This window comes from Globicephala melas, chromosome 1 (assembly GCF_963455315.2).
Source record: "Globicephala melas chromosome 1, mGloMel1.2, whole genome shotgun sequence".
NCBI classification, from domain to species: Eukaryota; Metazoa; Chordata; class Mammalia; order Artiodactyla; family Delphinidae; genus Globicephala; species Globicephala melas.
In genome coordinates this window covers 39,530,167-39,555,486 of record NC_083314.1, presented here as the reverse complement: position 1 = coordinate 39,555,486, position 25,320 = coordinate 39,530,167, and the positions used below count along the sequence as shown (strand labels likewise).

Here is a 25,320-nt window from a genome sequence, read left to right as displayed (position 1 = left end):
GCTACTCAGTGTTGAAAATTCCATCCAACATCCATAATGAAAGGATGTCACACACCTATGCATGAAAATACCCAGACTGGGAAATTTTTAGCTTCAAAAAGCACTCCTTTTTCAGTTTCTTCCTTCCTAGATTCATTAATCTCCTTGCCCCCCACTTACCTCCTCCCACAACAAATCAAAGCATAACCAAACATACCACCGCTCCCCACAACACTCTCACATACTTTCCAGGAGATACAGTAACCTCTACTTTGCAATGTTCTCTAGATTTATCACTTGCTGTCCATTCCTACAACTAATACCTGACACTACCCAGTACCCGTTTACCATTTACTTTATCACTCACATGCTTGGTATTTTAGCAGCTCTAAAGTTTCTAATGTATCTTGTAAAACACTGCCAGGATACCTTTTCCAAAATAAAAATTTTGCATTACATCCTTCCTAAATTGAAGAAGCTATAGGGCCTTTCCATTTGACTTAATTTAAAAGGCAAACTTCTCTTCCTAGCTTTCACAAAGACTTTGTTTTCACAGTGTTCTTGCCCACTGACCTCTATCACAAAGAAGTCCCTGTTAAACTCAACCTCATTAACATCTCTCATACACCCTGTGCATTCATCCTCTGCAACCAAGTTTGCCTTCCCAAGTAGACAATATGCTTCTTGAGAAAACATTGTTTTATACTTCCACTGAATTCTCAATAGTAATTAGCACAATAATGAGCACATAAGAAGTGCTCAGGGAATATCCAGTGCTTTTATTTTTCCCCACTGTATTTATATTTTGAATGTACTGCTCAACACCAAATCATTGTTCACGTTATTCCCTTCACCTGCCCTTTTTGTATGTGCAAAACTCCTACTCATCCTTCAAACTTCAGCTGAAACTTCCCCCTCTAGGAAGTCCTCCCTGATTACCCTAGCTGGAATGAATAATAGCCACTTGTTTTCCTAAGATCTTTACTTATAAATCTATAACTTTAATCAGTTTGTCTTATAATATCTAGACTATAAATTCTTCTTTTAAGAAGTAGATGGAAAAAATCTATCCTTCCTCCTTTTTAGGTGTCGCCTCTTCCCCCCACACACACTGCCTAATGCAGTGCCTTACATGAAACAGGTGATCATAAATACTTAGGGAAGTGAATGGACTTTCTTCACCAATATTTTCCCTAAATCAGTGAAAATAACAAATACAACCAAATGAATAAGTAAGCATCTTAGTAACTGTTTACTTCCAGTTGAGCTACATAATTTAGTAGCCTATTGTTTAAAAGGTTAATAAAATCCTTTTATTAGGTATTAGGGAGAAATTTTTTAGGTTAGGTACCAGCTAACCTAAAGGTAAGGGGATAGATTACATGATTTTTCAAGGTCTTTAATATGACTGTTAATCTAGTGTTTTGAAATATATCTATTCAGGTTGCTCTCCCCTGTAAAGCAATAGGAACAATATGATAAATATAAATATATCCTGGGCATTTTCTAGATGATAAAACATATATACATTTTTCAAGTCATGTGAGCTCAAAATCAACCTCAAAGTAATATATAAACTTCAGTGTATGGATTGTAGTGTGTTAAGATTTTGATTGTTTCATTTTGATCATTATTTTTACAATAAACCAAGAGATATAATAAATGATAACTTCTAAACCAGTAACTGCATTTATTTTTTTTAATATTTTTTAATATTTTTTTATGTGGACCATTTTTAAACTCTTTATTGAATTTGTTACAATATTGCTTCTCTTTTACGTTTTTTGGCCACGAGGCATGTGGGATTTTAGCGCCCCGACCAGGGATCGGACCTGCACCCCTGCATTGGAAGGTGAAGTCTTAACCACTGGACTGCCAGGGAAGTCCCCCAATAACTGCATTTAAATGTGAGAATCTAATATACACTTTTACTATTATATGAAAACTTCCAAAAGTAAGAGGCAGCATGGCATTAATCTAGGACAGCATGGCATTAAACTGGACTCTAGGCATCTGAAATACAGTCAGAGTTTCACTATTTACTAGATGTGTGATCTTGATCAAGTCAGTTAATCTCTCTGAGGCCCAACTTCCTCATGTAAAATAACAGCATTTACTTCATCTACTTCTTTGGACTTATGCGATTATCAAAAGAAGCAGCATACAGGAAAGTTATAAATGCTATTGTACTTTCACATCTTACTTTATATAATGTTAGTGAATGAGACTATTCTGCAATTTTCTGGAAAATTTGAGATTAGAATTTTATTTTCTTGAAAATTTGGTAGACTTTTTCTGTAAAGTTCTCTTGGCCTGCTGTTTTCTTATGAGAAAAAATGTTAATTGTTCCTTCAATTATTTAATGGTTATAAATTATTCAGTTTTCTTTCTTTTTAAGACACTTTTGGTAAGCCATATTTTCCTAGGAATTTCTAAGTTTTGTTTAAATTTTCAAACTTATTGGCATAAAGTTCTTCAAGATATTCCCATAATGTTTTCAACATCTGCTATATTTTTTTATTTAATTTTAAATTATAAACTCATAGGCATTTAAAGTTTTTTGCTTTTATGCATTTTATAATGCATAATTAAAGATTAAATTAATTCCAATACAAAATTTAATTTTTGTTGCAATAATATAACATAAAATAAAGCAGTATTCTTTGTATTACACTATCTTTATTTAAATATCACTAGAATATTTGTCAGTTTACCTGGGGGTTTGGAATGAGATATTAGTCTACATATATTTCATTCTTTTCCATTGCCTGACCTTCTTGAAAGAGACTATTCAAAACAAACAAAAACAACTTCCTTCATAATGATTCTTCCTTTCTGAAAGATTCTAATGAGTAAGATGGCATATGAAGTACTACTCTTCTGCCTCCCCCCATCCCCTCATACATATTTCCTTTGTAGATATTTCAGTCAACCTGTGATTTGGGGGAAAAAAACATCCCATTAAGACCAAGTAGGATTATTTGATTATTACATACATAGAAAAGCAAGTCCAGGATATGAAGCATAACACAGGAGTCTTAAAAAAGAGAGAGAAAAGAGAAAAGACTTTATAATAGAAGCTTCTGTAAAAATATTTGATTGGATTTTATGAGCATTTAAGTACATCCTTAGTCATCACAAATATAAAAAACATATTAAATTTTAGCTGAAGTACAAGTAAGACTTGAGAAAATGGCCAATCTATATCTTGTTTTTGGATTTTATATTTTCCAGGATATGAGTACAAGAATGTAGGTCCACCTACTAAAATCCTAATTGGAAACCTGAGCCAAAATCCAAATACACAAAATTAAAGTAAAATTTTGTTAAAACTGTTAAAATGAGCTCCTTTTCTTGTGATCTTTTCTTCCTGTTACCAATTTACACAGGTAGGAAAGGGCTTTGAACAAACACTGCTCTAGACCTAAAAATGCCCTGGCTTGTTCATTAATGACCTTCTAGTTTCACATGCACTGGGCCTACTAGTATCGCTATTTTCCCTAATTACTTTGCTTGGTAAGAAGTGCTAAGGACAGGGACGAAATGATTTAATGTAAATCATTAGCCAAGTCTCAAGAGAGTAACTATCTAAATGACAAAATAGAGACATAATAAATTATCCATATTATAAAACCTTCGAAGTATTAACATGTAACCAAAGTAGTAGTTGAACACTGGATAACTCAAAGAACAAGGTTTCACTGTACTTAGCACATGTACTCCTCAATAACATACCTCAGGAGGTTTGAATTCTTCAATTCCACCTTCCATTTTCTGTTTAAGTGCACTGTTTACTTGCTTAGCATTCTGAACCTTCAACAAAATAACCCAAAATATGAATCAGATCATCTACTTAGGTGAATTTTTGAGTATTCAATAAGTGAAAAGGATATATATCAACACCCTGTTAAACTGAAGTTCGTGAGGATAGGACACTTATCACACTTAGTGTGTGATACAACACTCATTCAAGCAATATACACATCAACTATATACATATCTAACAGACTCATAAATGATAGTGTTTGAATATCTGTAACAATGTCTCTTATAATCCAAGACAACTGGTATATATAGGGATTAAGTTCCACCAATATTTCTCATTACCATAATGCTTTGGTCAAATAACAATTATTCTAATAAGAATAGTAATGATGACAGTGGATAATATTTATTAGGTGTTTATTATGTGAAGCATCATTGCCAGTGCATCATATGTGATAAATCACTTAATTCTCATAACTACTCTGTGAAGTAAGTACAATCAGTTCTGTTATAACCTGACATATGCATTCTCAAAAGCCACGGTACTAGGCAAAACTGCACAATAAAAACCACAGGGCTTATGGGGAAAAGGAGCTTGGGACACAACACTCCAAAACTTCATCAGTGACACGTAAGACAGACACCTAATAAAAATGATAGCATAGTTTTTATACATTCAAATAATAAAGAAATTCACAAGCGTTACAATAAAGATGATACTTTACCTTAAAAGGTTGCTTACGTAAGTGGGTGTCAAAATAACTGCAATTTGTGAGTCATTGGGAAGTGGTTGAAGAAGGGTTATTTGAAAACAGATTAAGAGTTTTAACAGCAGATGTGGATGTGGATGGCACATAACACACAGTGAATGGAGGTAGCTGGTATACATCTGAAGTGTGTGGGCATGTACTCAGCAAGATGTAGTTTTTCCCTAACAAAAATCACATGTAAGCAAATGCAAAAGTCACATTATGTTCAAACTGTTCCCTAGTATATCAACTGTGTTGGAAAAAATTCATGTTTTCAAAACAAGCATTATAGCAGAACTGACTATTTCTATTGTAACAATTTAATGATGAGGAAGGTAAGGTACAGAGAAATTAAGAAACTCCCAAGGCTATAGAAATAGGAGGTAGAACCTGATTTTGAACCATGCCAAGTTTGAAACTACTATTCCACTAGCAATTTAGTTAATCTCTACCTAGAATATTAAGGGTTAGGATTTTTTGTTTGTTCATTTGTTTATTTTTTTCTATTTTTGTTTTTCCAGTATGGACAATCTGATATTTATAAAGTGATGCGCAAAATTTTTTTTCACCTGAGATCTTAAAAACAAAGCTAAAATGTATAAATCTAGGTTGGTTCAAATGAAGTTAATTGATCAGCCATGTTAGATAGATATAAAGAGATAAAATGTGAAGTCTCAGTTTTTAGGGATTTCATAGATTAGTGGGGAGATAAATAAATATAAAAGTATGATAAGTGCTAAAACACCTAACATAGTCTTGGAGAGAGAAAGAAGAGAGTGTGTTTGCATGTGTTAGCAGGTGTGGATCATGGGGAAGATTAGGGAAGGTTTTCCAGAGGAGATCACACCTAAATTGAGTTTTAATGGATTAATAACAATGAAGCAGGTAGACAGGATTGTGGGGAAGGAATGTCTTCCAGGCAGAATAGCATTAGAAAGACATGACAGCCCTAAAGCAGCAGCAAGCAGTTAGGCTGGGGCCAGACCAAAGAATTTGAATCTTGCCTAAAGATTGAAGGAAACCTTAAGCAAGGGAGCAACACAACCATATTTCACTTTTATAACGATAATTCCAGTAGTAATCTGGAGAACAGAATGGGGTGAAGAAGATAGAAGTTAATGTAACAATCCGAATGAGAAACGTTGAGGACTTCGATTTAAACAGCAGAAATGAAGGGGTGGCGGTGGCTGTCGTGCACAGAGATGGGTTAAGGAATAACCTGGAAACAAAATTAAGACGTCTTTGTAAACAACTGATTGTGGAGAATTAGGGAGGGGGAGTAATCAAGGATAACTCTTTGGTCACTGGTTTGAGTAACTGAGTGTACGTGGTGCTATTCACCCAGACAGGGAATGCAAAAAGAGGAACAGATACCTTGTGGGCATGGAAGAATTCAGTCTGGACACTGCTTATGAGATGCGTCTGGGATATAAAAGTGGTAGAATTTGCAAATCCAAGAGTGCAAATCTTTACTATGTTACACATCAAACGAATATCCAAGAAAGGAACTTAAAGCTTTAAAAAAGTTCCTTTGTAAAAATCAATAGGACTTCCCTGGTGGTGCAGTGGTTGAGAATCCGCCTGCCAATGCAGGGGACACGGGTTCGAGCCCTGGTCCAGGAAGATTCCACATGCTGCGGTGCAACTAAGCCCGTGTGCCACAACTACTGAGCCTGCACTCTAGAGCCCATGAACCACAACTACTGAGCCCACACACCGCATCTACTGAAGCCTGCGCGCTCTAGGGCCCGTGCTCTGCAACAAGAGAAGCCACCGCAGTGAGAAGCCCACACACCGCAATGAAGAGTAGTCCCCGCTCGCTGCAACTACAGAAAGTCTGTGTGCAGCAACGAAGACCCAACACAGCCAAAAATAATAAATTAAAAAAATAAATTAATTTAAAAAATCAATAAAAATAGTGTTAAGTGAGGTAGTAGTGAAGTAGTAGTGTTGAGGATTAAGTATGATTACAGGTGACTGAGTACATTTTATTCCTTCATTACTTAAAAAAATTCTGCGAGGGCTTCCCTGGTGGCGCAGTGGTTGAGAGTCCGCCTGCTGTTGCAGGGGACGCGGGTTCGTGCCCCGGTCCGGGAAGATCCCACATGCTGCGGAGCGGCTGGGCCCGTGAGCCATGGCCGCTGGGTCTGCGCGTCCGGAGCCTGTGCTCCACAACGGGAGAGGCCACAACAGTGAGAGGCCCGTGTACTGCAAAAAAAAAAATTCTGCGCACTTTAAAAATATCACAGGCAAAGTGTTTCAGAAGTTCTCTAAAGAGAAGGAGTGCTGTGGGTTGGAAGATGGGAGTCTTGCACACAAGTATGGTTCGACTAAAGGCAAAGCATTCAATCAAATATATACTATATATATACTTGAGAGTCCAGGGTCATATAAGTCAAAACAAAGGAATTCTAAGAAGGAAGAAGTGGTTGTCAAAAGAGATAAGAACCAAGAAGAGGGCATTAGACCTGGCAACTTGTTCATAAACAATCTTAAGATAGCTTTTTCAGTGGCAGAATTGCGATGGGATGTAGGGCAGAAATTAGATTGGGAAGCCTCTGAGAATAAGTGGTAAGAAAGCAGGGTAAGCTAATGTGATAGATATTTATTCAGGAAGTTTGCTGGAGAAGAAAAGAGAAATATAAAAGCAGTTTGGGTGAGTAACCAGGGTCAAGGGATAGAGAAATTTGAATGTTTGGTATAGAGAAAAACTATCTTGGTCCATACTACCCTGTTGGCAAGGTTCTTACATTATATGTGAAGTGGTATAATATTAACTCTAAGGATGCACATTGTAATATCTAAGCGAGAATGACACTGTAAGCTAAGGATGCATATTATAATCCCTAGAGCAACTACTGGAAAAAAAATACGAAGAGATAAAGCTGAAAAACGTAAATATGACCATGTTATACCTCTTTTAAATCCTTCAGTGGTTTTCTAACTCATGATGAATTTTAAATTTCTTAACATGACCTTCCTATAAATTCCTGCCTAGCTCTGCTGTAACCTGCTAAAGGCAAGTGGAAATTAATGAAGAGTTTTAAGATGAGTCATCTGGATTATACCAGAATTTTAAAAGGATAACACTGATAACAATGTGTAACGTAGAGCTGAAGAGAGATGGACAGCAAGGAGAATCAACAAGACAGGGATTGTCAGATAAGAGGTGATAAGGGCCTGAACAAGGGTAGTAGGGATGAGATTAAAAATAAGGGGATTGATTTAAAGGAAATTTCAGAGATGAAACTCACATAACTTACCACTTATGTTTGTGTGTGTTGGGGGAGTGATAAAGGCAAGGGATGAGTCAAGGATGATTCAGATGTTTCAACAGACAAGGAACACAGAAAGAAATCTTTTGGGGGTTAGATGAGATGTCTAGCTCGTAGCTGGAAATGTAGCTACAGAGCTTGGGAGAAAAGCCACAGCTTGAGAAGTAGACTCAGAAGTCTCTGGCAAATAGTGTAAGGCTGGTTAATTTAGAGCAAGAAAGTACAGACTTAGAAGAGTACCTAAAACAAGAGAAACAAACAAATAAATAAAGGAAAACATGACTGAGAAAGACCGGAGTCCTAATAACAACCATTAATTGAGTACATATTATGTGCAAGGCAGTAATGTTTTAAGGACTTACCATATACTATCTTGTTTAATTCCCCCCAAGCAAAAATATTACTATCCTCATTTTGAGATGGGAAAACTGAAGTTGAGAGAAGTTAAACAAGCTCCTCTATGGTTGCGCAGGAAGTAGACAGTGTAGCTAGGGTTAGAACATAGGATCACTGACTCTAAAACCTAACTTAACCACTACCTGATTATGATAATGATACTTTTAAATAATATTGCTGCTACTACTACTGGTGATAATGATAATAATGAAGAGGGCAGCCATTAGTCACTGAGCATTCAAAATGTGCCAAACACTGCTGAACAATCTACATGTATTATCTCAAATGATTCCCAACAACCTGTGAGAGAAGTATGATCATTACGCCCAATTTTATAAATAAAAAATTGAAGCTTATAGAGACTAGTATTTCCCAACATCACAAAGCTAACAGGCAGCAATGCTGGGATTCAAATCTAGAAAGACAGAGGCATCTTATAACTTGGAAACAAGGTAAATAAAAAAACAAAACTTATGTAAACGGGTGGCTGAGAAAATCTGCAAAAAAACTTGAGTTTACGGAGATAAAAATATATAAGCAAAATAGATAGAATCATCGAAAATATGATTTTTATAAAATACCTGACGTTTTAAAGAGATCAACTCCATGTCCAGTTGCCTCAGGATGGTGTTGGCTGCATTGGGGCTACAGGAAACAGCTACCACATCTTCCTGGGTTAAATACATGCCCTTAGGTGGACGGCACTTAGAACGCTGAGAATGATGGCGGTGTTGTAAACTCTGATATTCTCTCCTCCCAAGTCCAATCTTGCTAGTTTGGACAGGTTGGTCAGTATTACCCTGGAAGAATAAAGACAGAATAATAGGTCATTTGGTTTTTACAAATGTATAAACTGAAAACAGTCTATTACTAGTAGAAGCATCTGTTACACTAAGTACACCTACAAAATACTTCTAACCAATTATATTACATACGAGTCCAAATTCACACACACACAACAACTCATCAATTAGGAGGAAATGAGCATATACCATAACGTATCTTTGATTAATCCACTCAATAAAATGTTTGGTTTCTATGCCTAGAGGACTATGAACAAATGAAAAAATAAGGTGGACTCTAAACTATTTCTGTTTGCTTCAAGATTTCAAGATGGGATATATTTTCCCTCAGCAATAAAGGGGAGGGGGAAGCTATAACTTATTAAGTGCGAAGTTTTAAAGAAAGTAAAAAAAAGGGGCAAATTAGGAATCATGACAAGTGGCAAATTAGACAACTGGTAAAAAAGAGATAACATCTCATTCTCACTTTAGTGTTGGTGAAAGAGAACTATGCCTTCTAAAAATTAAAAAGGGCACAGGATTATTTTAATCCTAACAACATTTCTAAACTCCAAGTCTATTTATCTGTGAATAAAATAAAGTTCAAATTTGCATTTTGGAAGAGGATAGAAAAGTTCTAACAATGATCACCATGAACTCTTAAGGAGGATTTCATTATTACTTACAATATTCTTAAAGTGTGATGTAAAAATACAATGTTATTCTGTGCTTCTGAGACAGGAATCCATTAGAAACTTGTGTCCATTAGGCTGAAGGTTATTTCACTGAATAGACTTAATAATCCAATTCTTTAGAAAAGAAACTCCAAGAAAAGTCACAAAATAATTGTATAGTGAAGTATAATCCACCTTGTTGCTTAAAATGCAACTCAAAGCAACACATGGCAGATTTGATGTTCAGGGAAACTCCTCCCAGTATAGCACTTCTACAATTGCTAGATCAAGTATTTTTTTAAAAAATAAATTTATTTATTTTTGGCTGCATTGGGTTTTTGTCGCGTGCGGGCTTTCTCTAGTTGCGGTGAATGGGGGCTACTCTTTGTTGTGGTGCATGGGCTTCTCATTGTGGTGGCTTCTCTTGTTACGGAGCACGGGCTCTAGGCACGAGGGCTTCAGTAGTTGTGGTGCACAAGCTCAGTACTTATGGCTCATGGGCTCTAGAGCGCAGGCGCAGCAGTTGTGGCGCATGGGCTTGGTTGCTCCGTGGCATGTGGGATCTTCCTGGACCAGGGCTCGAACCCGTGTCCCCTGCATTGGCAGGTGGATATTTAACCACCGTGCCACTAGGGAAGTCCCTAGATCAAACATATTTTTTAAATCTTTTAAATTAATTTCTGAGCTGGCAGAGAGGTGAGGAAATCCCTCAGAGACCAGAAATGATGAGAAAGCAGGAAACCAGAGGGATAAGCAAGGATGCAGGAGCTGACATTTGCCTAGGCTTCAATGGACAACAGGTGCAGGGCACAGGAGATAAAGCCAGAACTCTGGAAGGGGACTCCATCATTGTGCAAAGTAGGAAAAGTGCCCCTGCCCTGCAGAGGGAGAAGATGATTAAAGAAAGTCATGCCTAATTCATCTTTGGCCGAAAGGAAAGGAAAGAAACCAAAAAGTCTTCCCTAAGAATCCCTAACCACAGGCCTATATTCAGGCAGGTTTGGGGACTAAATTTACAGGAATGTCTGGCCTGAAAAACTCCAAGTCGAAAATGTACTCTGAAGTGTCTCAGGTTGGTAGGGCCTTCAGACAGTTTGCAGAAGTAAAGGGAAACTATCCTCAGAAGAATGCACTGTAAAACCAGGTCTCAAAAATTTTCAACAAATATGTTCCAAGGAAAATGAGCTCACAACCACAGAGTGCCAAACAAGCCTCATGAGTGAAACACAGCAGAGAGCAAACAATAGAATTATATCTGCAAAGATGACAAATATTACAATTACTAGGTAAAGAGAATACAATACATGTGTTATATGTTTACAAAGAAATAAAAGAACTGAAAATATGGAATATTCTTATAAGAAGTGAGTCTATCAAAACTGACCAAGCAGATATGCAAAAGAACCAAATAGAACACCTAGAAATAAAAAATATTATAAATAAGATTAGAAACTCAATGGATGGGTTACTTAGCCGATCAGACAGAGCTCAAAAGAAAATTAGTGACTTCAAATGCACATATGAGAAAAATGCCCAAAACATAGTACAGAAGTATGGAAAGACAAAAGGATGGAAAATATGAGTGGTTAAGAGACATGTGAAAAGTCCATTACATTTCTAAAAGAATTCCCAAAAGAAAGAATAGAGAGAATGAGGGAGAATCTATATTCAAAGAGACAACAAATGAGAATTTTACAGAACTTAAGACAGGATTCAGAAAGTACAAATGAATCCGAAGCAAGTTTAAAAAAAAGAAATCCATACCCAGATACATTAAAATGAAACTACAGAACACTAAAGACAAAGAAGAGATCATAAAAGCAGACAAAGAGAAAAGCTAAATTACCTCCAAAGGAATGGTAACTAGCCTGACAGCAGACTTCTCTAAAGCAATGACAGAAATCAGAAAGCAGTAGAATAATATCTTCAAATAATATCCGTCAACCTAGGAGTCTAACCCCAGCAAAACTAAGTGTTCAAGAACAAGGAAGGACATTTTGGACATTCCAAAACTGACTGTGTTTATAATCAATAGACTCTCACTAAATTAACCTGTAAAAGATACACTTTAGAAAAAAGAAAAATTATTTTCAAAGAAAGTTCTAAGATTCAAGAAAGAATGATAAGCAAAATTAATTTTAAGCATGTGAGTAAATCTAAACTAACCCCGACTATGTGTTTAATATGAGATACTTTAAAAAATAAGATGTAAGTAAAACTTGGCAAAAATAGCATATAAATCAAGAGGATAGTGGTTGAAGTCAAAGCAGCCTAAGGGTCTTATATTAATTAGAATCCCATTAAAAACACCAATATTAGGCTTTAAGTTAAATATGCAGGATAAAATTTTCAGAATACACAGTAAGAATAGAAATATAGAAACATTCCAGACTAGTAGACAGTTAAAAAAAAAAAAATCAAACAAGAGATGGATTCTTAATCCAAAAAGAAGGCCATAAAGGAGGGGAAAGAAAACCAGAAAAAGCAAGTCAAATAGAAGGTAAAAATAAGAAAGAACAAAAATACAAATATCAATGATCATGACTGGTATATAGGAGCTAAACTCTCTAGATAAAATATAAAACCCAACTTATATGCTCCTGTAAGACACATACTTAAAATGTGAGGACACAGAAATGTTGAAAATAAGCAATAAAGATATACCAGGCAGGGCTTCCCTGGTGGCGCAGTGGTTGGGAGTCCACCTGCCGATGCAGGGGACACGGGTTCGTGCCCCAGTCCTGGAGGATCCCACAGGCAGCGGAGTGGCTGGGCCCGTAAGCCATGGCCGCTGAGCCTGTGCGTCCGGAGCCTGTGCTCCGCAACGGGAGAGCCCGCAACAGTGAGAGGCCCATGTACCGCAAAAAATAAAAAAAAAAAAAAAATAAAGATATACCAGGCAAACACTTAACAAAAGAAAGGTGATAAGAGTTATATCAGACAAAATAATCTTGAAAAGTAGAAGGCATCAAAAGAGATGAAAGGGTCATTACATATTGATAAAAGGTTCAATTCAACAAGATAAAACAATTTCTATACACCTAATAACAATAGTTTCAAAATATAAAAAGTATTATTTCTCAATAATCCATCAGATAAGCACATAAACACCCACTGAAACAACCCTAGCAAGTAGGCAAGCAGTAACAGAATATTGATTTCAAGCATATAACTGACAAGCTTCAATTAAGACACATAAAAAACCTGTAACCAATAATTAGAGTATGTATTACTCTCAAGCACACATGGAAAAACATTCATGAAAATTCGACATTCTAGACTTGGAGGTTTTAAAACATATCCTCAAATTCTTCAACATTCCAACCACTGAGAAGTGGGACTCTCTCCCATTCTCCTTGATTCTGGACCAACTTTAGTAACTCACTTAAAACCAACAGAATGCAGTAGATTTGGGGATGATTACTTTGGAGGCAACCAGCCATGGTCAGAAACCAAATTACTAAGGGACCACCAGGCTAGAGAGGAATGCTAGCTAACAGCTAGTATATCAACTACCAGTCATGTGAGCAAGTCAAAAACCTTTAATAACATCCTACTTGATGCTGAAACATAAAAATCATTCTCTCTAAAGTCAGGAATAAGATAAAAATATTTGCTATCATAACTTCATTCAACATTATACTGGTGATTCTAACCAGTTCAGTAAGGGAAGAAATAAAAGGTATTATAAGGACTGAAAAGAAATAAAACTGCTGTTATTTTCAGATAATATAAACCTCTATATAGGAAATGCAAACTAATCTACAAACAATTAAAGATTTCATTTCTCTCCAGTTTATATGTAGATTCAACGGAACATCAAGTAGCACTTTCCTACTTTGAAGTTTGAGAGCAAAAGTCCAAAAATAGCCAAGGACTTTCACCTTTAGAAGCACTACCAAGTAATGGGACTCATCCTAGCAGCTATCAAGACTTATTATAAAGTTATAGTAATCAGGACATTGTGTGACTGACAAGGGATATATAACTGACAAGAGAAGCAGACTAGAGAGCCATACATATATAGAAACCTCATCTATGATGAAGCTGACATGGCAGACCAGTTGAAAGAAATGAACTCGCTTCCATATTGGAAAACAAATAAATAAAAACGGGTCTCTATCTCACAACATAAACAAAACCTAATTACTGAAAGATCAAGGACTTAAATGTAAAAAACAAAACTTTAAAACTTAAAAATTTTATACATTGTCTTTAAGAAAAAGACAAAACCAAACCAATAGATAAAAAACAAACACAAATAAGCATTAAAAAAAGACACAATAATAGACAACAGATGGAAAAATAATCGGCCTTATTAGTAATCTCATGAATGGAGAACACAATGAGATACCATTTCAGGTTATCAGATTTCTAACATCTTGAAAGTCTTACCACATAAAGTATTGGCAAGGAACTGGATAATGAGTACTCTCATAGCCCAACAGAAGTACATCAAATGTAGAAAATGATTTGCCATTACCTAGGAAAGTTAAACATGGTTATACCCTAAAATACAGTAATTCCACTCCAAACAATCCTAGGGTATTATTACTCACTAAGTCACTGCTGGCATTTTGGTGGAACAATCTGTGCTGTGCATTTCAGGAGAGCTGGCATCCCTTTCCCATTATATGCCAGTGGTGCCCATCAACCAAAACCACGTCCATAATTTTTAAATGCACTTTATGTGAGTAATACTAAACCTAGCTGAGAACCACTGTCCCAAAGGAACTCTGATATATATGTATCCAGGGTATGTTCTTATCAGTATTGTTCATAATAATAAAAAGCTACAAATGATGTCCATTAATTAGAGAGTGGCTAAGTTGTAGCATATGCATGCAAGGGAACACTGTAATACAGCAATGAAAATGAACTGCAAAAACATGTTGGACAGCAACAAAAAAATGCGGGTAGCTGAACACATACAATATGGTTCCATTTAAATCAAGTCTGAAATGTACAAAACTAAATGTGAGTTGCTCAGAGATACATAACTTTGTGATAAAACTATAAAAAAGGGAGTGAATAATTGATAAATTTCAGGATAGATGTTCCCACTGGAAAGAAGGGAGGGGTGCAATAAGGAAAATATACACAAAGGACTTCTGTTTCTTGAGCTCAGTCATGGACACACTGGTGTTTGTTTTATTATTATTCTTTAAATTGTACAGTCTATGGTATGTATAGTTCATAATTTTTAAAAGTTAAAAATAAAAACCTTTCCATATAATGTGTCAACAACATGCAGAAGCAGCTATAAAGATGTGTTAAAGGCAATGATACAGTATCATTCCCTGAGTGGTGTCCCTATCATCTGTGAAAGAACAGAGAAATGAATGAAGCTGCTGACAAACAGTACGAGCCTCGGACCACAACCTTGCAGTATGTTTTTAACACTTTTTAACTTTTACTCCCCTCACTACATTTGCTAACAGGATGAGATCACAGGCCAACAAAAGACCAAATGTGTAAGTACCATCTCACATAGTTGGAAAAAACAGTATTCCACATACATACATTTCCTACATAACTAAACCCAAATCCCTAATCTCTCATATTTGTACAGTAATTAAGAATTCATGACATATATTCTCATCTGTTAAAATAAATTTGACTGAAAGCCTACTATCTACCAGGCCCTGTAGTTAAGACACAATTCTTGCTCTTTAAGAGCTTACCACCCAGGGATAGGTAGGCAGGTGAGGGGAAACCAGATGTAAACAAGTACCACTTAGCTCAATGAGTACTGCAATGGATTTAAAGAAAACTAAGGAGGTGGTCAATTCAACATAAGGCACAGGAGAGTTCATAGACAAGCTACATGTTGCAGAGTTATGAGGAATTTGCCTGGCAGATTTGAGAAGAAAGGAAATTCTAGAAAAAAAATGGACCAACAAAGAACAAAGGCTGGGGGAACTAAAACACTTACCTGAAACCCTCTTAGGAATGTGAAATAAGTGGGGTGGGGCAGGGAATGCCTAACTAGAAAGACTGTTTTATCCTATGGACAAAGCCACGGAAGGGCTGCAAACAGTAAATTTGGTTTTAAAAAGATTGCTTTGGCAGCAGGGTGAAGAATGGACTTGGAAGGTGTGGTGCAGAGTCTGGAGGCATGGAGATAAGGTAAATTAAGATAAGACAGAAAATGTCAGTAATTCAGAGAAGAGATGAGAACCTAAAAAAAGGCAGTCACCTAGAAAGACCAAAGAGAAAAGAACAAAATTTACAGTTATTTGAGAGAGAGAATTAAAAACGGTAATGACAAAATGAACAGAGTAATTGAGAAAAAGAAGTCACTAAAACTGAGACACAGTGGTTAAAAAGGTAGACAGGAATCAGAGAATGGTGTTAGAAAACTCAAAAAGAGATTTTCAGAAGAAGGGAGGGGTCAATAACTTGAAATAATACAGGAAGCACAAGGAGAGTACACTGAGAAACCAGTCCTCGGATGTGGCAGTTAGGAGGTCACTGCTGACCTATCAGCAGTTTCAGTGAAGTAAAGGGACAGAAGTCTGACTGAAGCAAACTCAAGTGAAGTCATGCTAAGGAGGATAATTCTTTCTAGACTGGTTGGGAGATAGTCATGCTTTTAAACGAAAGACTGGAGCTTACTTCTGGGCTGCAATGAAAAGGTTGAAAGTATGGCAAACAGAAGGTCCTAGAGGCAATATGAAGGGATAAGATAGGTCAAACAAGCAGTGAAATTATACAGAACAAGGGGAGGGGCCTATCTTGAATGAGAGAGGCATTCAGCTCAGACTGTTCATTCAGTAATTTCATATTACTGAATTTGTGACATTTTAAAAATCTGATCCTATCAAGTACCAGCAAGGAAGTGGACAATGAGTACTATGTGAAGTGCTAGGGGATACCAGATGTTCCAGTGTTACTGAGGGCCTGACTTCAAAGAGTTCACAGCTTAGTGGGCAAAAGACAATAATTTTAGTATAACATCCTAAGTGTAAATATACTCAGATAAAAAGGCTAGTATGGTAGCACAGAGGAAGGGCTGGAATTTAAGGGTGTTCCTGCTTGATATTTTCTCCATGAAGTAGAAAGTGAAGTTATCTGCTAAGTTTTTTTAGGGGAGTGGAGAGGTGGTAGATGATGTGTAGCAAAGGATGAATGTTCAAACAGTTGCTTACATAATAAATTTTATTCAAGATTTATTATGTACTGGGTACTGTAATAAGTGCTTTTATACATATTACCTCTTTGATTGTCAGAACCTTTTACTTTTACCAATGGAAAAAACTGAAAATTACAGGTTAAAAACTGAGAGGGGCTAAGGGCTACACTGAGATTGGAAACTACTTTTTGTAAGTAGCAACAATGTACATGATCCTGCAATTTTCTCCTGCTACACCAGACCAAGAATAGCAATTGATCCAGCATTGTGGGTTTATAGGGTTAGAGAAGGAATAGCAGAAGGGTGAGAGAAATGGGGAGTCAAAGATACTGGGAAGAGAGCAACTTAAGTAATTGGTCATTTGGTCTATGGTTTAGGGAAACAAGGAGACTCGGAAAAGAAGGAATCAAGGAATTTGAGAACATTTAGCAGTAGTAAGAAAATCAGTAAAATATCAAGTTAAGGGTAGGATTTATTAAATTTCATTGATGAAAGATGACAAGGGCCAGAATGGGCCATGGCATTGAGTTCCTTAAGAGGAGGAATGGGAGTCATATTGGATGAAGTCACATTCTCCAATTTTCAATGTTATTTTCACTATTCCACAGTTGCCAATACATCACAAGCCTTTACCCATCAACATTTGGTCTATTTTTTTACAATTATGTAATTCCTTGCCTTAATAAATGAGCATGCATATCAATTTAAAACTTTTCTTTTTAATGATTTTAAGTCACCGTTATTATCATTAAATTGAGGAATATGAGTGCTCTTCTAGTTGGGGATTCTTCCATCTCTTCCTTTGATGCAGCTTTCAATTTTCACTGCTGTCAGTATACCCGGTACTAATTAATAATTTGTTATAACATGGAATAAACTAAATGTTTTCCAAGAATATTCTACACCTAATATTGTATTATCTGAGGGTGGTTCTACTTCTTTTCTATGGATTAAAGAATAGGCATCAGGCTTCCCTAGTGGCGCAGTGGTTGAGAGTCCGCCTGCCGATGCAGGGGACACGGGTTCGTGCCCCGGTCTGGGAGGATCCCGCATGCCGCGGAGCGGCTGGGCCCGTGAGCCATGGCCGCTGAGCCTGCGTGAAGAATAGGCATCGTGGGGAGTTCCCAGGTGGCTTGGTGGTTAGGATTCCGGGTTTTCACTGCTGTGGCCTGGGTTCAATCCCTCGTCGGGGAAGTAAGATACCACAAGCTACTTGGGGCAGCCAGAAATAAAAAAAAAAAAAAAAAATAGGCATGGGGACTTCCCCATTGGCACAGTGGTTAAGAATCCGTCTGCCAATGCAGGGGACATGGGTTCGAGCCCTGGTCCAGGAAGATCCCACATGCCACAGAGCAACTAAGCCCGTGAGCCACAACTACGGAGCCTGTGCTCTACAGCCCTCGAGCCACAACTACTGAAGCCCGTAAGCCTAGAGCCCGTGCTCTGCAACAAGAGAAGCCATTGCGATGAGAAGCCCACACACTGCAACAAAGAGGAGCCCCTGCTCACCGCAACTAGAGAAAGCCTGCGTGCAGCAACAAAGACCCAATGCAGCCATAAATAAATAAATAAATAAATTTATTAAAAAAAAAAAAGAGTAGACATTGTAGCAGGGCTTTTATACTTCGGAGTGGATGAGATAACCCCAAAATTACTTAACTCACTGGCTAATTAGAGTTCTAGATGTTATCGTTTTTCCAAAAACCTCCAATTAACATTGAAATTTACTACCTTTTAACCCATTATATAAAAATGTTTTTCTTAATATGAAGTACTATTCGTTTTTTGGAGTGGATTTGTAGAACAATTATAAGCACCCTAATGATTATCATTACCTCTTTCTTGGCTTCTTTTTTGGGATCATAATCACTATCGTTTCCATCCATTGGGTGTGTTTCTTCCACATCATCATCACTGAGAAAAAACAAAGATTAATAAACTTAATTCACTTCCTTTCATTCTGTTCCAGTGCTCTCATCAAACTGCAATATACCTGGCTAATAATTTTACTAAATATTCCCCAGGAGTTGTCCTTGGGAAGATGAGCTTTTATAGTTTAGATTTCTGTAGTGTTTAGAAACATTTACCCTTTTAGGTATATAGAATCATTTAAGCAAACATTTCTAGCTAAAAACAGAGACCCAATAGGAAAGATATTTAGAAAGAAATATCATTTGGGAAAAAGAACACATTTATTAATTTGATATAATACTTATTTTCCAACTGGAGAACTGAAATAATAAGTTATTATATCAAATTAATAAATGTGTTCCAAGTGGAGAACTGAAAAAATGATCTTTTATACTACCAGAAAGATACAGCTACAATAATGTGGACCTCAGTTACTCAGATAACTGTGGAAAGACCATCTGCCAGAGAATATATTTCTTAATATATTCTAAATGTATGTATTGAATACATCAGTACTGAAAGGAAGCATTTGTGATTAGTTAAATACAACTCACATATAACTCAGTTGCAAGGTTTGCTGGCTATGATTAACAGTTAAAGAGTTGAAGAGAGTTCTTACTGTTAAGATTTCTGATCACTCAGTTCTCGTCAGAGTGGAAACATGAATGTAAGGATAAGAAGCATTTACACTGTATTGTGATAATTGTTCTGCCTTAGGAAATACAAGCAATACCGGTAACTACATAAAGGCATTCAACCCACCTGTCACCCTGATTATGTCTATTGGCTAGTTTACGAGCCTGGCGATCCATCAAGCTTGTCCTAGATCGAGTTTTTTTCCAGGAATAGTAATATTTCACAAGGCTAGCAATTGTCTTATCTGGAAGCTTGAAAAAAAAATCATGTTAATATCAAGCAAGTTTATTCATAAACTCTGATTAACAGAATGAAAAATATTTCTATTATTCTTTGATACTTAGCAAACAAAAGCATAGACAAAAAATATTTTCCCAGGTACCTTTATGAATTATAGAGCTAAAAAATGCAGCTGTAGTCATAGCACCCCACCACACCTATGTCACTCACATTTCTAAATAAATATTCCTATTTATTCTGAGCAGGGAAAGGAGAGATAAAATTAAAATGATAAATGATGCAAATAGACTTAAGCTACAAAATGACTAATGATCATGCACTGCTTTGTCATACTGGCAAACAAGCACACACACTTCCAATTAAAAATGTTCTCTTTGATTATGGAAGACACTTAGACATATTTGCAAACATTATCTAATTTCCATTCATTCAAGTTAAAAGAGTTTAATGTAGCAACTTCTCAGATTATTTTGACACAATACTAGAAATTTAACAACTAGAAATAGCTCTTCTTTAAATAAAAAAAAAAGCAACAGCACCTGAACAATGTTGAAATAATACAGAATTTCTAAAAATTGGTTTTCATATCCAAAGGAATATAAATTTGAAAATGAAATCCTACTGTTAGAAAAATGAAACATTTAAAAATAAAATTGAAATTTTTTTCCTGAAATGACAGACTATTTAATAACTCTATTAAACATATACTTAAGTCATAATAAATGTTAATTTATTACAACGAAATGACACATAATGATCATGCATTAGAATAGTAGAAAATAAGACTGTATGTAAAATATACTTATTTAAAAATATTTTTAAAAATTAAAATTAGATTGGAAAACTTTTTTGTTTTTAATAATTAGGAAGTGTTTAACAATAGAATAAGGTTATCACTCAGGTATGAATCACAGTAAGAGCAAAATTACCATACCATTTGCTGAATCCTGTGAAAGCTCTTCCCATGAAAACTAAAGGCTTGTTCAAATAGGACTTTATCTTCCACTGTCCACTCATCCGGAAAGGGAGTGAAATTAGGGAGATCAGCAAGGGACTTCTCAATGTTATGTTTATGCCAGAACAACATGCCAAGTGCCTTTGAAGAGAAATCATTCCCCTTTGGTTTTAATGGACTTATGTTCCATCACACTTAAGAGAGTTAAACACAAATTAGGTTAAAATCTTAAGCCTATGACTTCAACTGAAGATACACTCACAGTTTGGGGCTTTTAATCAGGGGTGCCCAGGTAGCAGACCTCATTTATTTATTTCTTTTAATCAGGGCCTCAGAACAGTAAATGTTCTTACATACCATATTTGCTGTAGAATCTAGAAAAAGTGAGCTGAGGAGAGTGGCTATAATTACTAAAGCAGGTTTGTAGGCTCATATCAAGACTTTCACTCACATTTATTCATTTGTCAATGTGTAGAGAAAAATACGCTAAAAGGAAAAATAACCTGTAAGTCAATACTTAAATGAAACTATCAATTATAACACAAAACTAGAAGTGCTCAGTCAAGACTCAGTAGAGAAATATTTATGTTTTAACCTGTTAGAAGTGTATCATGGGCTAAATACTTCTAAGAAGTAAGAGTACCTCAACTGCAACTTTAACAATATTTTACCACATATATTTTTTAATGTACTTTATTATCATAATATACACAAAGAATTATTATGAGGCATATTAATAACTTCAATGACTTTATTACCAAATCATAGGAAAGCCTGAAATGGATAATTTCTAACAATTCAACAACTTTCCCTTCTATTGTAAGTAAGCGGTAGGTCTTTATCTGTACTATAAGGTACAGAGTATCATTTAGGGGATAAAGATTTATTTTTTAAGAAGAGATACAGCAACTTTTTAAATAGTGAGTTTTAAATTTCTGTACTTTGGTAATACTCCTTGAAAACGAAAATATGTATAGTCACATTTTGAAGGATTAACCTTCTCAAACAAATATTAGAATGCAAGCCGAGGTTTAAAAACAAAATACGTAATCAAAGTCTTCAAAATCCACAGAATAGTTAACTACATTTAGATAAACATCTCAGTTTCACTGAAATGACTTTCTATTATTTAATCATGTTACTAACTATAAAGTTAGCTCTTAATAATCCAGGTTACAGAAAATTCACTTACTTTATATTAATTCTGATAAAGTTTGATTTTTTTACTTAGTCAAAATTAAATTTAAGAATTTCTATTTCACTTTTACTTTTCCATGTTCTCCATTCCCTTATTACCAGGGATAATGAACCATATGCCATATATATCTCTTTTTAAAGTTATCTAATTTTTTTAAAGCCCTTTGTGAATGATTTCCTTCAAAATCTAAAAATCTTAAGTATTTCTTTAAATTAAAAGTTTAACTTTTAGGACTTTTAGGTTAAAAAGTCAAAGAGAATTACCTCTACTTAAAAATATTTTCCCTTTTTCTTGAGCATCTGCTAGAGTAATCCTGAAGGCTTTCAGATACTTGAAGAACTCAAAACAGATAAGAAACAGAGGTGTCGAGAGAAAAATGTTCAAGTCCTTGAGATAAATAATGTTTATAAAAGCAAAATCCTTGATGATGAAAGGTCAGACTTTGCTAGGACTTTTGTAGTATCTATAAAGTTGGTTGAACTTATGCAGTTTCTTAAGACAGAAACTATCATGAGATGTTCTTTGGATTTGATAAATACTGAGGCAAACTTTAATATTAAAATGTTTCTCTACATACCTGTTCCACATTGTAGCCATGTTTCTCCTTTGCAATTGCAATATATTCATCCACTGTAATGAAACAATGTTATATAATTAATTATTCTCATTTACTTCATTTGCCCGGTTGACTCTTTTTTTTTTTTAACAAAGCAAAATTTAAAAACAATTACACTCTAGGGGTAAAAAAATAGCCAAAGTCATTTTCCATGAAATACTATAAAAAAGACTTTCACTTCTATGACCAGGATCAGAAGTTCACTTGGTTTAAGATTTTACTTAGTATGAGTTATCTCTGTGACCATACAGCATCTACTTATTAAATTCACTGACATTACTGTAATTATTTTTGTATTAAAAAAAGACCAATCTGTGGTTAGCCAATAAAGCCTAATTACAGTATAAAATATTAGGTAACTTCTATTGCAGTCTTTATTTGAAGAGACAATTATTTAAGACCCCATCTCATGTTTAGAGTTTTCCCAAAGCTTTTACCTTCCCGTTTCTGATTACTGTATAAAGGATGGTTTATCTATAGTTTTGCCAACTATACATAATTACAATTTAAATATACTTCAGTATTCCTAAAATTTTCTTCAGCTCTTCCGGCTAGCTATACAAAAGATGTTTGAATATTCCATTTTTCTTCATCCTCAATTATTGTAATCAAGCCAGTAGAGTTGTTTAAATAAGCAGTTTCTATGATGATATATATACTGGCTATTTCAAGGCTTCATTGCTAAGAAATCTGCCACTTCACATTCAGCAGGACTCAGTTTTACGTGAAGTCCTTCTTGATCCTATATTTTATATATATATATAAATTCTTTAAGCACATTTTTGAGAAGCAGTGGTTGAGAATTCTGATCCTAGAACCGCTGGGCTACCTGGACTTGGTTCCCAGCCCTGTCACTTGTTTTTGGATTTTAGGCAATTAACTTGACCTTTATGTACCTTAGTTTCCTCACTATAAATAGTGATAAAAATAGTACTATATTTAATACTATTCCTCCTAGGATTAAATGAGCTAATATATGTAAAGTGCTTGAAACAGCATCTGGCCCATTTTAAGTACTTTCTAAGAGTTTGCTGTTATTAATATTACAGTACAGTTTAATATATAAATATGCTATTGTAACAATAATGCTGTTAAGATTAACTAATTTTTATGGATGTTATTATATCTCCCTAAGACTGGAAGCTTTTGAGAAGAAAATCCAAATATTATATTCTATTTAGAACCCATAGTACTTAAACATATGACAGGTCTAAACACATGCTGATTAACAAAAATGTCTTAGAGTCCTATAAATAGAAGGCTGAACAATACCAATCACCCTGTGGTTCTCAACCCTGGCTATGCATTAGAAGCAGTAGGGGAGCTTTAAAAAAGGAAGTCCTGGCTCCACCCCCAAGATTTCTGATTTAATCAGTTTGAGGTAGAGGCCAGACATCAACAGAATTTTTTTTAAAGTTCCCCTAAGTGATTCCAAGCACAGCCAGGGATGAAAGTCACTACCCTGTACCTTCAGTTGGATATTCCACATGGACACACCACTACCAGGACATGTTGGCTTTCTGAATTTTGTTTTCCATTTTGCTAAGAAATGCACCATTGTATAAAACAGTGCTAAAACAGCAAATGCCAATGACACCCTAATGCTCAGTTTGTGACTGAAAACCTCTGCCTATAATGAAGATTGAACCAAAAAACCTGATCGTCTCTTTCAGGTTTCTCAGTACACAAAATGTACAATTTTGTGTTTTCTGTTAAGAATACCTCAAGGGTATATAATTCCTAGGTTACCAGTTAGACTTTTTGCTGGTATTCTGAAGCTCTTAAATAGGAAGAATTATCAGGTATGCAGAATAATACCCCGTTTTCAATTTTTAGTTCTCTTACTGCATCAATAAGTATGACTAGACTTACTATGCACATGATATATAGGACATCATTAATTTTCATGAAACTAAATAAACCATCATGGGACATCTTTAAGATTTAGTAAATATTTTTAAAAGACAAGCTTATTTTACAGCCACTAGAATAGCTGTTCAGTGGTTTTTGTTTGTTTGTTTTAATAAATCAAATGATAACTGAATGGAGGGGTGGGGATCTTAGTTTTGTTACCTGCACGTTTCCTATATCTGATGTGCCGCAAAGGATCAGGTCCGCTACATCACATTGAAGTCTAAAGCCACACCATGATTCAAGAAGTGCATGGTCAATGATCCAGAAGGTCTCCGTCCAGAAATGGAGAGCACAAAGATGACCTGATTGATGGCTGCTGAAGTCAGTTCTTTCCCCTTTCCTCTTTAAAATGGTAATGATAGTGGGCTCTTGGAAGTTTGAAGGCATTTCTTTACAGCTTCATATACTGAGGAATAGCCTGTGCAGATGTCTACATAGTAACTCCCTCCCCTGCTTGAGGATTTAAGCAGCAATGCCATCAGATCCTAGGTTTTTTCAGTCTTCCTGGGCCTGACACAAATTGGAATGATCAACCCACTATCTTTCAAAAGGAAAAACATTCTAACATAACAAGCTCCATCAAAATAACAAAACAAAACAAAGACAAACTGATTTCTTATGAGAATCTAAGAGACTCAAAAACAAATATAAGTTGCATTTTGAATTGGTTGATAGATTCCCTATTGACATAAACATTCAATTTCAGAAAACTTACATTTGGCATCTGGGATACTGTGATATGGAGACCATACAAGCATTCCTCCATTGTCTTTATCGGTGTACTTTGTAGCACCTGGGGAAAAAATTAATTATTTTGAATATGATGAACTTTACATTCAAAATAAGTATAAACAAAGTAAGTTTTATTTCTATTTTAGTACAGTACCTGCAAAAGAGGACAAAGAAAGTACAGGAAAACAAAGGAAGGAAAACAGATATACACTAAATATAGTAAATATACCACTTATAGATACCAACGAAATTTCACAAACACTGAAGCTTACCCTCTTTAAATTAAAAAGAAAGACTTTATTAAGTACATTTTATATCCCTACTTCTTAACGGGTAGTAAATCTGATTTAACCTTCTATACGT

The 25,320-nt window shown here is 35.5% G+C and overlaps 1 protein-coding gene across 6 annotated transcripts in view; it reads right to left on the bottom strand.

Moving 5' to 3' along the window:
- RCOR3 (REST corepressor 3) overlaps positions 1 to 25,320 on the bottom strand; it is a 51,196-nt gene that overhangs the window by 16,424 nt on the left and 9,452 nt on the right. For 5 of the 6 annotated variants that reach the window (XR_009563056.2, XM_060294512.2, XM_030872948.3 and 2 more), the window contains exons 3-9: positions 24,941 to 25,018; positions 22,273 to 22,325; positions 20,477 to 20,638; positions 19,429 to 19,553; positions 18,591 to 18,669; positions 8,746 to 8,964; positions 3,715 to 3,792 (exon numbers count right to left, since the gene is read on the bottom strand). Coding sequence is in view for 5 of the 6 variants with exons in the window: in XM_060294512.2 (XP_060150495.1) it covers positions 3,715 to 3,792; positions 8,746 to 8,964; positions 18,591 to 18,669; positions 19,429 to 19,553; positions 20,477 to 20,638; positions 22,273 to 22,325; positions 24,941 to 25,018 (794 nt within the window). In the remaining variant the exon portion in view is untranslated. Of the gene's footprint in view, positions 1 to 3,714; positions 3,793 to 8,745; positions 8,965 to 18,590; positions 18,670 to 19,428; positions 19,554 to 20,476; positions 20,639 to 22,272; positions 22,326 to 24,384; positions 24,568 to 24,940; positions 25,019 to 25,320 lie in introns of those variants that run through there. The other variant, XM_060294506.2, reaches the window with a different exon arrangement.